Below are 17,231 nucleotides of genomic sequence, written 5' to 3'. Positions count from 1 at the left end.
CAATAAAAAGGAATAAACTATTGATACACAAACCATATGGATGACTCTCTAGGAAACTACACTGAGTGAAAAGAGGCCAATTTCAAAAGCATATTCCATTTACACAACTGTATATAAGATGCCCTTTACATCACTTTTTCAGAATTACAAATTTAATGGAGAACAGGCTTCCAGGAGTTAAGGAGAGAGTGGGAGGAGGTTGCGTGGGGAGTAGGGGTTGGAACTGGGTGTGTCTATGAAAGGGTAACACAAAGGTTCCCTGTGGTGATAAGACTGTTCAATATCTTTCCTTGTAGCAATGTCAGTATCCTGATTGTGACATTGTACCATAGGTTTTCAAGATGCTACCATAGAGGGAAAATGGATAAAGGGTATACTAGGATCTTTCTATATTCATTTGCACAACTGATGTAAATATACAGTGATCTCAAAATAAAATGTAATTTAACTTTTTAAAAAGGAAGCAAGAGAAGGAGGAAGCTCTTCACTTAGTGTTTTGTAATCATCTTCAAGACAAATACGTACTTACTGTATGATGAAAGCAGCATGGAAGAGAACAGTGTACTATCTATCATTCATATAAAAAAGAAGAAAAGTTTTTATATTTATGCATAAACCAAAAAACTGATAATTCTGTATACCTGTGGAAAGGGCAAATTAGAAAGCTAAAGGACAGATGTGGGGAACTTTTTACTGTAAACTCTTTGTTATACACTATGAATTTGAAGACATGGAATATGTTACTTATTTAAAAAATAGTAAAATTGCAATGTAAAAATAACATTTAGTTTAGATTCTTGCCCCTCACTATACACCTAAGTCAATAACCATGAATAGAATTCATTTTAAAACTGAATATTTTATGTCTCTGAATAAAAACTTCCTATTCAGAAAAGTAATCTAAGAAATTTCAAAGAGAATAATGGATTTGACTAGACATTGAAAACTTATGTATATCAAAAAACCTCAAAAAAATGTAAAAAGGAAATAAACTGGGAAAACTGCTTCCAGCAAACAGCTAGAGAGTTGTGGCTGTTTTACACACATAAATATCTCACACAAATCGGTAAGAAAACACTAAGATCCCAAAAGCTATAAATTGGCAAGATAGGAACAAAAAAGGAAAAAATAAAATATCTAGTAAATAGCCTGACCAGGTGGTGGCGCAGTGGATAGAGCGTCGGACTGGGATGCAGAAGGACCCAGGTTCGAGACCCTGAGCTCACCAGCTTGAGCGCAGGCTCATCTGGCTTGAGCAAAGAGCTCACCAGCCTGGACCCAAGGTCGCTGGCTCCAGCAGGCCCACGGTCAAGGCACATGTGAGAAAGCAATCAATGAACAACTAAGAAGTTGCAACGCGCACGAGAAACTGATGATTGATGCTTCTCATCTCTCTCCGTTCCTGTCTGTCTGTCCCTGTCTATCTCTGCCTCTGTAAAAAAAAAAAAAAAAAAAAAAAAATCTAGTAAATATATGAAAAAACAAGACTCTCGTAACTAAAGAAATACAAATTAAAAATATGAAATGACATGCCCATTGCTGTACCAGTATTGGAGCATTATTATCCAATGTTGGCAAGGCTGTCATTAGACTGCCACTGCGACGCCCCTAGTAATCACAGCACTGCACGCCAAAGCTATCTAGCTATGATAATGAAGACTCAGAAAATCTTGGTCTCAGAAGATAATTCTAGGAAATATTATAAAGTATGTATTTTTTAACTTAAATTTTTTTTACAAAAGTACTCCTTCTTTCGAGTCTCATGCTACCTGGGAGAGGTCACCAGCTTTTATTGAGATCTTAAGTCAACCAATGTTTTCAAGTCTTTAATACAAGTTCACAGATTTTTCCACCTAGAATGTCCAACATGGACTGCCTCGGAATGAATGGAAATTAAATATGCAAACAAATTCTAATTTTACCATTCCTAGAATTCTTGTGGATGTCAGGACATTTCTCTGAAAGCAATTAAGATGCAAGTAGCTGCATTGTTTTGCTTCCACAGGTCCGATGGGTTTTTGCTTGAAAAAAAAATAGCAATTAAAAAATAAAAGAAAATAAAAAATAAAGAAATGGCTGTTAAGTGTCCATTTACAGCTACTTCAGTGGCTCTGTACTAAACTAGCTGTAACCTCCTAACTCAACATCTTATCTTCTTCCAATATAGTGGGGCGATAGGTATAATGGGAAGGAGATGGAAAGATTTGTTCTGCAATGATTTCTGACATTCAAATGAAAATAACAATTGCCATATTTTTCCTTGTTGAGCCTAATATCCAACCCACTCTATATAAACTATACACTAAGTAGTTATCACATACCTGAGTTGCTGAACTGCCAATATCCTCAGACTGAGTATTAACAACACTCGGAGATGGAGGCAGATCAGAGGTCTCCTTAATTTTTTTCTGTCCTTCACTGCCTGGCTTAGATCTTTTCGAATTCTGTCTTGATGCAGGTATGAGAGGTGTTAGGCGTTTCCTACTACGAACATGACGAGTGGGTTCATCAGACTCCAAACTACTCTTTGAACATATTAAAGACAAAAATCCCAGCGGTCTTCTGCCAGGTCTAAAAATGCAAACGTAAAATTAGTCAAGAATATCCTGGAAGACGCATTCTTAATAACAGATCCTTTCCATCAATCCTAATATGGCATGTGTGATTCCACATTAGCAGTATCAGCACATCTTCTTAATACTCATACCACTATGCCATGACATACTTGTGACAAAGATCAAAGCTTGCTCTAGAGCAGGACTTCTCAAGCTTAAAAGTGAATACAAGTCACCTAGGGATCTTACTAAAATGGAGATTCCGACTGAGTTAGTGGGGGGCCTTAGTTCCGTATTTCTAACAAGTTATAAAATGATATTCATCTGCTGATCCCAGTTCCAGAAGACTCTGAACAACAAGGCTCTATAGGTCAGCAAGCTACTGCCCACAGGCCAAATGCAGTCCACCACTTGATTCTATAAATAACTTCTACTGGAACACAGTCATACTCATCTGTTTAAACAGGATTGCTTTTGCACTGCAAATGCACAGTTGAGGAGTTGCAACACAGACATATGGGCCACAACGCCTAAAATATATACTACACGATTGTTTACCAAAAATTTTTGCTGATTCTTATTCTAGACTACAGCTTCTCAACCAGATTTTAACCAAAAATCCCATGATGCCGCCCTCATTCTATAGTCAGCACATCTCTGAGATCAGAAAAGATACTGCTGAGCTTTTCTTTCTGTGGTTTCTATATCGAAAAATAGATTCATTAAATATGCCTTTTTAAGCTACATTGTCCTTTAGTGGAGGTGAGTACATGTCCTCTCCTCTTCAACTCACCAACACCATGTTAATGATTTTAGTACTGTTGATAAGTAAATAATTATCCATAACCCAGAAGGCTTGCTTCTAGAGTATGAGGAAAATAATGTGGCCTTGAGCTTCAATTCCACACTTACTCTCACAGGGAGAAAGCCATGGTTCACCTCTTTGGTGTACCACAAGGGAGAAAGAACACACATTTTGGGATACTTCAGTAAAACAACATCCATAGCCACTTCTGATGTTAGCTCTATGTCTCAGATAATCTACACCTGTATTAAGAGTTACTGTATGATAGAATAATGAGCAAAACAATATCCATTGGCAATATGGAAAACATAGTGTATAATACTAAACTCTAAAAAGTCAACGATTCAGCACTTAATATTAAGCTCTTGATAGATGGGATGTATTATTTACCTGAAACAGTCCTAAAAAAGTGTTTGACATTACTGTATTTCCTTTACATTGTCATCAGAGCACTATTTTCTGAAACACCATCCTTAGTATTGGGTTTAGTCTTTATATATGTATCTGTCCCATATAGGTTATATTTATGCCAAGAGAGAGAAATGGAGAGAGACAAACATTAGAGATTTTCTCAAGATACCTGGACAGTGAGGTTTTTGAAGATGATGTGATGTTATCCACTTGTTCAGACTTAGAAGCTGTGCATGTTGGTTCCTTATCAGACACAATCATCTTATTCTGAGGTAACTGGGGTACAGTCTTGTCTGTGTGAGTATCTATTATTTTAACAAGAGATGTATATCCTGTGCTCTGTAAAGTTGGTTCAAGTTGTTCTTTCTGAGGTTCTGGAGTTGTATATGTGCTTCCTAAAGTAGCGAAGGTATCTTGGCCCTTGTAAGACTTCCCTTAAAAAAAAAAAAAAAAGCAGATGGTAAGCACACATATTGATATTATTACATCCAACTGAACTGCAGTATCTGAAGAAAAACCCATGATATTCTGTCACAAATATGACCTAATAAAAATAAGCTAATTATAAATTAATGGAGTTACTTGGACTCTGAAGAAAAACAGTCAAACCCAAAATCTCGGCAGGGACGAAAAACTTCTATTAATAAAAGCATGATTTTTAGAGAAAAGTGAGGACGACTCTGTTCAATCCCAAATTTGAACAAGATGAATCAAAAATAACCAGGGGGCCCCTGGCCAGTTGGCTCAGCAGTAGAGTGTCATTGCAGCATGTGGATGTCCCAGGTTCGATTCCTGGTCAGGGCACACAGGAGAAGCGCCCATCTGCTTCTCTACCCCTCCACCCCTAGTGGGCTTGCCAGGTGGATCTTGGTCGGGGAGCATGTAGTAGTCTGTCTCTCTGCCTCCCCGCATCTCATTAAAAAAAAAAAAATCAGAAGTATGCCAGATAGCTCTGTTAGAGCATTGTCCCGAAGTGCAGAGGTTGCTGGTTTGATCCCATCAGGGCACACACAGGAACAAATCAATGTTCCTCTCATTCTTTTTTTCTCCCTCCCTTCCTCCCTCATTAAAACCAATACCTAAAATGTTAAAAAATAATAATAATCAAGGGTACTTAGAAAAATTTAATCACCTTAAAATTTATTTCACTCATTGATCTAGAACAAATATTCCAAAATTTACATGGAACCAAGGAAACAAGATGGCGCTGGAGTAGGCGGACGTACCAACAACCACCTCCCAGAACCAAAGTGGATTACAAACTAATTTTAAGAACTATCATCTGGAAAAACCAACTTTGGACTAAACTAAGAGGACTCTTCAACCAAGGAACACTGAAGAAGCAACACCGAAGACTGGTAGGAAAAGCGGAAACGCAGAAAGGGCTGCCCAGCTCCCCGGAGTGAACGGCAGCCGGGAGAGACTCCTGTGGCGGGAAGTGAGTTTAGCAGAGAGGGGAGGGTCCTGAGTCCTAGGAACAAAGCCCCAGCTTGCAGCCCCAAAGCCTAGAAGAGGTGTATGGACAGTATTTAGCTGGAAACAAGACAGGATACTGTTTGTGAGAAAGAGACTGACTTCTCAGACCCAGGGTTCTTCTTAAAGGGACCACGCAGAACACCTCTCCCACAACCACTCACCTGGGGCTCCAGGGGCCAGTGAGAGAGGAGAGGACCGGAGTGGCAGGAAGAGAGTACAGGGAGAATCATTTTGGGAGACAGCCACCCTAACCCCTGGACGAGTCACTCCCCAAATCTAAAGTGAATATTTCCCCCGAAAACAGCAATACCAGCAAAGGGAAGCAGGAGACCAGCCAAACAAGCTCTCCTGCAGCACTCAGAGCAGAGTTGCTTAGAAAGAGGGAACTTTTGGGGTTATAGTAGTGAGTGCTAGGGTCTGAGCTGCAGCCCCCCCACCCACATGGCTGAGGGTCGCCAGAGGGTGGCGGCGGTGGGACGAGGAAGCACAGTTCTGTCGGCAGGGGCGGAAGTCAGCTGGCCGCCACTGGGCTCAGGTGTGAGCTCAGTCTTGCCCGGCTGGGGAGGAGTAGGCGTGCAAAAGCGGTCAAGCCCAGCTGCTGGCAGCCTGTAATCCAGCCTGGAGGAGAAGGACGGGAACCCTGGAAGAAGTGGAGACCAGCCCTTGAGCAAGGGCGCAGGAGCACAGCCCTGCCACGCCTGTGGAACTGAGGCTTGTGGCCTGATTTGGGAGCCGGCTCAGAACAGGCAGAGTCCCACTACTGAGCGTGGGCACGCAGTCCCTGCAAGGACGGGGCGAAAGCCAGGAAACAGGCAGAGACCTGCAGCTGAGCAAGGTGCTTGCCACTGCCCTCAGAGCCGAGCATAACGCCACTCACGGGGGCGGGGCAAAGGCCAAGGCCAGCAAGGCTTGTGCACCCGAGCACGTGATCACAGCCACTCCCTCCATGAAGGAGAGGTGGAAACCACAGCAACAGCCCCAGTGGGCAGGCACTGGCAACGCCCAAACCCAAAAGCCCTAGGCAGCAACAGAAGAGGGGGTGGCGGGCCTGCAGACAAACCATACCTAGGGAACAGAGGCCATACCCAGTAGACTCCAGAGGCCAAAACCTTCCTTTACACAGAGAAAATGCAAAGGCAGAGAAATGCAACACAAATGAACCAAGAGAAATACCCAGAAAAGGACCTGAATGAATCAGATATAACCAAATTACCAGATGCAGAGTTTAAAATAACGATTGTTAGGATGCTCAAAGATATTAAAACAACAATAGATGGTCACTACGAAAACCTAAATAATGAGATAGCAAATATAAAAAAGGACATTGAAATAATAAAAAGGAATCAGTCAGAAATGAAAAATACAATATCTGAAATAAAGAACCCAAAGGAAGGATTTAAAAGCAGGATGGATGAAGCGGAGAATCGAATCAGCGAGTTAGAGGATACGATAAATAAAGGCATGGAAGCAGAGCAGAAAAAAGAAGAGAGACTCAAAAAGTCTGAGGAAACTCTAAGAGAGCTCTGTGACAATATGAAGAGAAATAACATCCGCATCATAGGGGTTCCTGAAGAAGAAGAGAAAGAACAAGGGATAGAGACTTTGTTCAAGCATATCATAGCTAAAAACTTCCCTCAATTAAGGCAGGAAAACATCTCACATGTTCAAGAAGCATTAAGGAGAAACCCAAAGAAACCAACACCAAGACACATCATAATTAAAATACCAAAGCTAAGTGATAAAGAGAAAATATTAAAAGCTGCTAGAGAAAAAAAGACTATCACCTACAAAGGAGCCCCCATAAGGATGACTTCTGACTTCTCAACAGAAACACTTGAGGCCAGAAGGGAATGGCAAGAAATATTCAAAGTAATGCAGAACAAGAGCCTACAACCAAGACTACTTTATCCAGCAAGGCTATCATTTAAAATTAAAGGAGAAATAAAAAGCTTTCCAGACAAAAAAAAACTCAAGGAATTCACTACAACCAAACCAAGGCTGCAAGAAATGCTAATGGGCCTGTTATAAACAGATCAAAGGAGAAAAAATATAGCAAAAGAGGAATACAGTTCTAAAGAATAAAATGGCAATATCAATAATAACCTTAAATGTAAATGGATTAAATGATCCGATCAAAAGACATAGAGTAGCTGCGTGGATAAGAAAACAGGACCCATACATATGCTGTCTACAAGAAACACACCTTAAATCAAAAGATGCACATAGACTGAAGATAAAAGGATGGAAAAAATTATTTCACCCAAAATTTACATGGAACCAAAAAAAGATCCCAAATAACCTCAGCAATCTTGAGAAAAAAGAAGAAAGTTGGAAATGTCACATTTCCTGATATCAAACTATTCTACAAGGCTACTGTAATGAAAACATGACCAGGCAGTGGCACAGTGGATAGAGCGTCAGACTGTGATGAGGAGGACCCAGGTTTGAAACCCCAAGGTCACCAGCGTGAGCGCGGGCTCATCAGTCTTGAGCGCAGACTCACCAGCTTGAGTGCGGGGTTGCTAGCTCAAGCGTGGTATCACACATAGATATTACCCCATGGTTGCTGGCTTGAGCCCAAAGGTTGCTGGCTTGAGCAAGGGGTCACTCGCTCTGTTATAGCCCCCAATCAAGGCACATATGAGAAAGCAATCAAAGAACAACTAAGATGCCGCAATGAAGAATTGATGCTTCTCATCCTCTCTTCCTTCCTGTCTGTCTGTCCCTATCTGCTCCTCTCTCTGTTTCTCTCTCTGTCACACACACACAAAAAAATTATTTAAAAAAAAAAAAACCAAACAGCCTGGTACGGGCATAAGAACAGGCATATAGATCAATGGAATAGAACAGAAGGCCCAGAAATAAACCTACACCTTTATGATTAATTAATATTTGACAAAGAATGCAAGAGCATATACAATGGAGTAAAGATAGTCTCTTTAATAAATGGTGTTCGGAAAACTAGACAGTTACGTGCAATAAACTGAAACTAGACCAGCAACTTACACCATGCACAAGAATAAACTCAAAATAAATTAAAGATTTATATATAAGTAATGAAACCAGAAATATCCTAGAGGAAAACATAGACAGTAGATTTCAGACATCTCTCCTAGTAATATTTTTGCCAATCTAGCTGCTCAGGCAAGAAAAAAAAGGAAAAAATAAACAAATGGAACTACATCAAACTAAAAAGTTTTTGCAAGGCAAAGAAAACTATCAACAAAATGAAAAGATAACCCAGTAAATGGGAGAAAATATCTGCTAATACATCTGATAAGGGGTTAATATCCAAACTTTATGAAGAACTTAAAAAACTCAACCTCAGGAATACAAACAATCCAATTAAAAATCGGGCAAAGGATCTGAATATACACATCTCCAAAGAGGACATACAGATGGCCAACAGACATAAGAATAAATGTTCAACATCACTGGTCATCAGAGAGATACGAATTAAAACCACAGTGAGGCATCACCTCACACCTGTCAGAATGGCTATCATCAATAAATCAACAAATAAGTGCTGGCCAGGGTGTGGAGAAAAGGGAACCCTCCTGCAAAGCTGATGGGAATGCAGACTCATGCAGCCACTATGGAAACAGTGTGGAGAGTCCACAAAAAATGAAAAATGGAACTGCGTTTTGACCAAGCAATGCCACTTCTGGGAATATATCCTATGAATCCCGAAACACTAATGTAAAGAATACATGCACCCTTACGTTCATTGCAGCATTAAGCCACAATCTACAAACAGCCCAAGTGTCCATCAGTGGATGAGTCAATTTAAAGCTGTGGTAGTCTGACCAGGCAGTGGCACAGTGGGTACAGTGTTGGCCCGGGATGCGGAGGACCTAGGTTCAAAACCTCAAGGCCACCGGCTCGAGCACAGGCTAGCCAGCTTGAGCACAAGGTTGCCAGTTTGAGCACGGGATCATAGACATGACCTCATAGTCCCTGGCTTGAGCCCAAAGGTTGCTGGCTTGAGGCCCAAAGTCACTGGCTTCAGCAAGGGGTCACTGGCTCAGCTGAAGGCCCAGGTCAAGGTCCATAGGAGAAAGCAATCACTGAGCCACTAAGGTGCCACAACTATGAGTTGATGCTTCTAATCTTTCTCCCTTCCTGTCTGTCTCTCTCCACTTAAAAAAAAAAAAAGTTAAAAAAAAAAAGTTGTGGTAGCCTGACCCATGGTGGTGCAGTGGATAAAACATCAACCTGGAATGCTGAGATTGCTGGTTCAAATCCTCACTCACCCAGTCAAGGCACATACAAGAAGCAACTACGAGTGCTTCCCGCTCCTCCCTGAATGCCTTAATCATTACCTCTCTCTCTCTCTCTCTCTCTCTCTCTCCTCTCTCTAAAATATCAATAAATAAAATCTTTTTAAAAAAGCACGCTGTGCTAGGTACACTGACACAATGGATTACTATGAGGCTATAAAAAAGAAGGACATCTTACCTTTTGCCAACAGCATGGACAGACCTGTAGTTTATTATGCTAAGTGAAAAAACCACTCACAGAAAGACAAGTACCATGATCTCACTTATATGTGGAATCTAACGAACAAAAGAGAGGATGAACAAAACAGAAGCAAAGCATGGACACACAGAACAGATTGAAAGCTGTCAGAGGAAGGGGTGTGAGGGGACTAGACCAGCGGTTCTCAACCTGTGGGTCGTGACCCCGGCAGGGGTCGTTCGACCCCCAATGGGGTCGCGACCCACAGGTTGAGAACCGCTGGACTAGACAAAGAAAGGTGAAGGGATTAGCCAAAACACACAGACAACATATACATACATAATAACAGTGTGGTGATAGGGGAAAAAGGGGGAATGGGGGCTAGGTGGAGGTGGGCAAAGGAGGTAAAAATGGGGAAGAAGAGACTTTGCTTAGTTTGGGGGGCATGTGATACAATGTGCAGATGGTGTCTGATTGAGTTGTACACTTCACTTAAAAACTGTATGGTTTTGTGAACCAATGTCATCACAATAAATTCAATTAATAAAAAAATATAAATAAATTTTATTTTACTCACCTGTTTCCTCAAAAATATTTATTAATTCCTTTGAACACACCTGTTTTAAGAAAATTTACAAAAAAATTAGAAATCCATTTATTAAATAAAATAAATTTTCTTTCTTTTTTCCTTAAGTAAAGAAAACATGTATCTCCCAGAAAAACTCTAGAGTCAAAATCTCTTATGGGAATTCTATCAAACATTTATAGAAAAGACATTATTACTGTTATTTGAATTGTTGCAGAGCAAAATAAATGAGTGAAAGCTTCCAAATACCTTTTATAAATCAAGCATAATACTGATTCCAACTAACCATTCACACATCAGTGAAAAAATATCAAATGAAATATTACAAAAGACCTGAAAATAAAAAAACAAAATACTTTTTGTAGAAAAAGTGTCCAATAATACTCATTCTTGAAAAGAAAACTTAAAAATGAATAGACATTTTCTTAAAACCCTAAAATACGGCCCTGGCCGGTTGGCTCAGCGGTAGAGCGTTGGCCTGGCGTGCGAGGGACCCGGGTTTGATTCCCGGCCAGGGCACATAGGAGAAGCGCCCATTTGCTTCTCCACCCCCCCTCCTTCCTCTCTGTCTCTCTCTTCCCCTCCTGCAGTCAAGGCTCCATTGGAGCGAGGATGGCCCGGGCGCTGGGGATGGCTCCTTGGCCTCTGCCCCAGGCGCTAGAGTGGCTCTGGTCGCGGCAGAGTGACGCCCCGGAGGGGCAGAGCATCGCCCCCTGGTGGGCAGAGCATCGCCCCTGGTGGGCGTGCCGGGTGGATCCCGGTCGGGCGCATGCGGGAGTCTGTCTGACTGTCTCTCCCCGTTTCCAGCTTCAGAAAAAAAAACAAAAAAAAAAAAACCTAAAATACGCCTGACCAGGCAGTGGCACAGTGGATAGAGTGTCGAACTGGGATACCAAGGACCCAGGTTCGAGACCCCGAGGTCACCAGCTTGAGCACAGGCTCATCTGGTTTTAGCAAAGCTCGCCAGCTTGGACCCAAGGTCACTGGCTCGAGCAAGGGGCTACTCGGTCTGCTGAAGGCCCACAGTCAAGGCACATATGAGAAAGCAATCAATGAACAACTAAGGTGTCGCAATGCGCAACGAAAAACTAATGATTAATGATTCTCATCTCTCCATTCCTGCCTGTCTGTCCCTATCTATATCCTGTGACTCTCTCGCTGTCTCTGTAAAAAACAAAAACAAAAACAAAACAAAACCTAAAATACAACTATGGCAAGCCAAAATCCAGCATCTTACTAAAAGTATTCCTATTAAAGTCAGGAATTTTTTTAAAAATCCAATATCACACCTATTTTCTGCTATCAATTATATTACTCAATATAATTTGAAAAAAGAAATTAAAGGTATAAAAACTTAGAGAAGAATTTTTAAAAAGAATCTTTTCTTTTCAAGTTATATTTGCATATGACTGTTTACTTAAGACAATCCAAGATAATTAACTGAAAAATTACTGCATACAATGAGGGGAATTCAGTAAGCTCTCCAGATAGAAAAGACTCAATGATAAGAGCAACAACAACAAAAATTCTTAGGATAACATAATTAAAAATGTACCAGATTTATATGAAAAAGATCTTAAAATACCACTGAAACAGACCTACCATGTTTTTGCACGGGAATATTCATCATAATTGTGATGTCAATTTTCCCTACTTTAACCTGTCAAGTTTAAGTTCTGAAATAGATAAATCTAAAACTGACATGAACTTTAGAACATATAAGCAACTAAAAGAAACTTGAAAAAAGAAGATAACTTTTAGGTGGGGGGGAGAAAGACCTGCCCTTGAAAATATTAAAGTACTTAAAAGCGACAATAATTAAAACAGTGTGATCCTGGCCCCAGAACAAATAGATGAATCAATGTAGGAGAAAAGAGAGTTTAGGAATATACACAAATGCATATGGAAATTAAATTTTTTTTTATTTAGTGATATTTAGAGAAAGAAAAACATCAAAACATCAATTTCTTTTATTTCTTTTTGAAACATTGGTTTTCATTTATGCATTAATGGGTTAATTCTTGTATGTGCCCTGACTAAAGACTGAAATCGCAACCTTGGCGTATTAGAACGATGATCTAACAAACTGAGCTATCTGGCCAGGGCTACATATGTGAATTTAATGTCTGATAAAAGACAAATTTTAAATGAGTAGAGAAAAAATGAATTAATTATTCAATAAATGATGCTGGGACAACTACATAGGCATCTGAGAATTAAGTTGGTTCCACTCTTCCTAACACCAAAATAAATTTTAAACAAATCAATAATGTTAACTAAAGAATTTATATTAAATCTCAAGATGGATTTTCAACATACTGTATAACATAATCACCAGAAGCCATACAAAGACTAATAAATCTGATCACAAAAAAATTTTAAATGTTTGTATGTATGTCTAGCTGAAGGCAGTATGTGTGCATACTAAAATTTAAAATTACAACTTTGGCCTTTATAAGCAATTTATTTTGTTAAAACGTAAAAGAAAAAACAAGTTAGCCCAACAAATAGTATACTTTCCATCAATGTAAAATCTATTTTTTAAACTATTTGTTTTGCACATAGTAATGCACTAAGATCTTTTTTCCATGTCATTAAGTATACTGTTAAAACAAAATAAAACAAAATACAATATCTGCATGAAATGCTAACTGTTGAAAATTGGGTGACTAGTACATAGGGATAAATTATACTAACCTGCCTACCTCTTTAAATGTTTGAAAATGTTCATATTAAAAAGTTAATGAAAAAGAAAGTCTGCATGAGAAAACCACATAAAATAGTCAAAAAATAACCAAATGGGAAAAGATATTTGCAACTCACATACATACTTAACAGTCCCTCCCAATCTATAAAAAAGAGATCAACAACCCAATTGAAAAGCAGATAAGGAATATATAATTATTTCACATAAAGAATATACAAATGGCTCTTAATATGAAAAGATGCCCAACCTTACTTATAATAAAAGAAATTAAAGCTATTGTTACCATTTTTCATTTTTCACCTATCAGATACACAAGGATACACTGCTTGTCTGCTATCATTTAAGGACTATTGGTCTTCAACTGTCACTTTGAGAATACAAATTATAAAGTAACCTTTCCAGGGTGATTACATAATGTAGTACATTATGACAAGTATGAAAAACAAAAACCAGAGGGTGCTAAGAACCATACAACAAAGTAGAGGTTGACTGTGCATAAGTACCTATATTATCAGGCTTCCCTAAAGTAGTGATGAATGAGCTAAAGAAGTCTATGTTTTGCAAGGGAGGGAATGTTTCAGAAAAGGAGACTGCAAAAGAAATGCCCTGGACAGTGAAAAAGTCCAGCTCTTTTGAGAAACTGAAAGATGGCCCATATGTTTAGAGTTAGGCAGACATTAGCACAAAATACGACTAAAGACAGATAAATAGAGGGCCTTACAGGTTCTGGTTTTATTTCTATTAGCAACGAGAAGCTTTAAGCATTATGATAATAGTGGTAGTGATATTACCATCATTATTTTACACAATAGGAAACTCAATCAAAGAGGTGAAGTATTTCTCCTAAGGTCCCACAGCTATTAAGTAGCAAGCCAAGATCCAGATCTATATGATGCTTTTGGCCTTATTTTTAGCTACCGACAGAGGTAGGAATGTATTTCCTGACTAATGTCCAACAGTTTTCACAAAGAACAGGTTGAAAGTGAAAATACAAAACAAGTTTTACCTGAATTATTTATGGTAAAAAGTATTAGAACTATCTTTATACAAAAAATCTAAAGGAAAAAATAGATCCATTGTAATATGGCCATCTTATTTAATGATTCTCTTACCTCAGAGGAGTACTTTTGACAATTGCCTCTTGAAGCGAGGAAACTTTTTTTGGCAAGAGGAACATGGTCACTTTCATCAAGCCTACAATGAAATCTCTTCCTAGATACAGGATCCATATTAATAGAAGGATTTTCAGAATCATCATTTCCAGAATTAGATAAACATTCAGCATCCTGACCAACTGAAGTTACTGGAAAACTCATACTGCATAGAAAACATACATATTAAATCAGTAAATTAGAAGCTACTTAATGAGGTTAAAGGCTCAACTATTCCAATGTAAACTGTCCAAAACACTCAAAGAAACTAACATATAAATGGACATGGCCACAAAAATATTAGTTTTGTGCTTCATTAATACTTAAAAGGCTTGGAACTGAAATTCCATAATGTTGAAAATAAATATAAGGTATAAAAAATGTTTTCCTTGTCTATAAAGTTATATTTTAATCTAAATGTCTCTTTCCAATATAAAGGGCTTTAATTTCTAACACTACTTAGTAGACATTTAAATATCTTAATTAATGACTGTTAAAATACAAATTAAGAATTCTACAGTAAAGAATTAAAATGAGTATCAAAAATATACAGAAATGTTACCACTCTCCTATTTTTGCAACTTTCTGTAACTGTATAATCATTTCAGAATTTAAAATACATAGAAATGTTTACAAAGTAACCATTCCTCTAATAAATGCCATTTTATGATCCAGATTGCTAAGTATTTTTAGCTTCCAAAATACATACAATACGAAACAAGCTGCATATAAAAGATTATGCATTTAAATGACATCTTTATCAGATATAAAATAAACGATTTCTTCTCTAATTTACCACATAATTACTGAACAAGATATCCAGGACAATTACAAATAATGTTGGTGAATGGCTCGTTCCAATCAATACTATTTGATTCATAAAGCACCTTTCCTCCTAGCAAAAAACAGTTTAGCTCGTTCATTACCTCATGTCATTCTTTCCTTCTGCAGTCACTGATTTGACCAATATGGGAGCTGGCAGGAAAGGGTTTGGCATTAACTGTGTAGTGGTATCAGTAAATTCTTCTACTGCATTGGTTGGAATTTCCACCAGAGTTAAAATAAATGCTTGTTCATCCTCACCATCACGATGTACGTTATCAACTAGATTCGCTGTCAAAATTTTAAAGTTAGTAATGAAAAACTGAACCATGAAGAAACAAAAAATCATTAATTTACTTCATTTCTAAAAAGTCTCAAAACAACTTAACACCAAGAGTAAAAAACTGTATACCCAAAAAAAACAAAAAAGTAATTTTAGAAAGGATAAAGACGTTTCACTATGGAGATTATAATTTTGAGCAATAAAAGTAAAACACAAAATACAAGTTTTTTAAAATTTAACTTAAAGCTATCACAGACAAAAAAAAAAAGGTTTGTTTATTCCATAGTCAAGTGGGGGATAAAAACCATACATACTACTACATTTTATGATACTTATTGAAGCAAATTTTCATACCTGCTAAATCTTGAGGATTGATTATACTCTCTGGTTGAACTTCTGGAATACTAGCTGGAGTACACTGCCATAAAAATTAAAATGAAAGAGGTTGAGCAAATCTGTTTTAACAAGTTTTCCTGAAGGTTTGATACAGTGAACAGTTGTTTCAAAACTCAATTATTTATCTAACCATATGCAATTTTTCATGTGCTTTGAAACTTTTAGTAATAACAATAAACTTTTAATTTAAATAAACACACATACACACAGGAATTACAACTAAACTGTTCAATATGTGTAGTCTATGAAATGATTGTTGAAGTAACAGGAAAGGGAGATCCAGACCCCTCAACCTTCTCTCTATCCTCATCACAGCAGCCATTGTACTATAAGCTGGTGACATCTGAATGAAGGTAAACTTGTCTCCTGGTCTCAGATATGGCTCTGTCCGATCTGTTTTCCATAAAACTGCAAACATTGTTTTCTCTAAAATGCAATTCTGATTATAATTCTATACTGCTTAAAATCTTGAAATTTTCACTTTGCAACCAATAATGATGAACTCTGGCAAGAATCATCAATGTACACTAAAACTACCAGGTACAAGGCTGCTGGGTCTCATTTGACAAATTATTTATTAAGTGGAGAAGATGCTATTATAATAGAGAAATTTGGCAAGCATATTCTAGCCAAGTAATCAGTCAACATCACCAATAATGGGACAAATTGGTATTATATGCCTCCCAATGTGAAGCAAAAGGAATAATATCTTCTATGTACTACAAAAAAGTGTTTAACCTGAATCTAATAATGAGAAAGTATTTTAAAAATCTAGATGTAGACTAGCCTAGACTCTTAGAAAATGTCAAGTTCACAAAAGAGAAAAAAGGACAAGGGAACTATTCTAGATTAAAAGAGAGTAAGAAGAAATGACAACTAAATGCAATGTAAAAGGCTTGACTGAAACTGTATACTACATAATATTATTAAATCAATGTTAGATAGTATATAGTAACAATGAGTGTGACAACAGATTGCCATTTGTCTGTAGGACATTCCTTGCTCTTATCAGATACAAGTTGAAGTGTTTGTAGGTGAAGGTTCATGTCTGAAACTTGAGTTTCAAATTGTTCAGCTTTTTATGAGGTTTTTTTTTGGGGGGGGGGGGTATTTTTCTGAAGTGAGAAGCAGGGAGGCAGAGAAACAGACTCCCACATGCACCTGACCAGGATCAACCCAGCAAGACCCCTAGGGGGCAATGCTCTGCCCATCTGGGGTGTTGCCCCATTGCAACTAGAGCCATTACAGTGCCTGAGGCGGAGGCCATGGAGCCATCCTCAGTACCCAGGCCAACTTTGCTCCAATGGAGCCTTGGTTGTGGGAGGGGAAGAGAGAGACAGAGAGAAAGTAGAGGGGGAAGGGTGGAGAAGCTGAAGGGCACTTCTCCTGCATGCCATGGCCGGGATTCAAACCCGGGACTTCCACACACCTGGCTGACCCTCTACCACTGAGTGAAGCGGCCAGGGCAACCATATTTTTAAGTAAATTAAAATATTATGTACTATTCATGTTAAAATTGCACATATGAAACCAAACCTGGTGTCATTAGAAAAAAGTGTAAAGTTGGGGGTTTGCGGGGCC

The 17,231-nt window shown here is 38.4% G+C and overlaps 1 protein-coding gene across 6 annotated transcripts in view; it reads right to left on the bottom strand.

Annotated features, from left to right (window-relative positions):
* Positions 1-17,231, bottom strand: part of BDP1 (B double prime 1, subunit of RNA polymerase III transcription initiation factor IIIB) — a 126,675-nt gene that overhangs the window by 12,137 nt on the left and 97,307 nt on the right. For 5 of the 6 annotated variants that reach the window (XM_066376574.1, XM_066376590.1, XM_066376604.1 and 2 more), the window contains 6 exons: positions 15,609-15,672; positions 15,076-15,262; positions 14,111-14,315; positions 10,283-10,322; positions 3,941-4,205; positions 2,322-2,571 (listed from right to left, as the gene is read on the bottom strand). In XM_066376574.1, coding sequence (XP_066232671.1) covers positions 2,322-2,571; positions 3,941-4,205; positions 10,283-10,322; positions 14,111-14,315; positions 15,076-15,262; positions 15,609-15,672 — 1,011 coding nt within the window. Of the gene's footprint in view, positions 1-529; positions 565-2,321; positions 2,572-3,940; positions 4,206-10,282; positions 10,323-14,110; positions 14,316-15,075; positions 15,263-15,608; positions 15,673-17,231 lie in introns of all 6 variants that reach the window. The other variant, XR_010750272.1, reaches the window with a different exon arrangement.

This window comes from Saccopteryx leptura, chromosome 1, assembly GCF_036850995.1.
Source record: "Saccopteryx leptura isolate mSacLep1 chromosome 1, mSacLep1_pri_phased_curated, whole genome shotgun sequence".
Lineage (NCBI taxonomy): Eukaryota > Metazoa > Chordata > Mammalia > Chiroptera > Emballonuridae > Saccopteryx > Saccopteryx leptura.
Note: the sequence above shows the minus strand (reverse complement) of the source record. Positions and strands in the feature narration are given on the sequence as shown.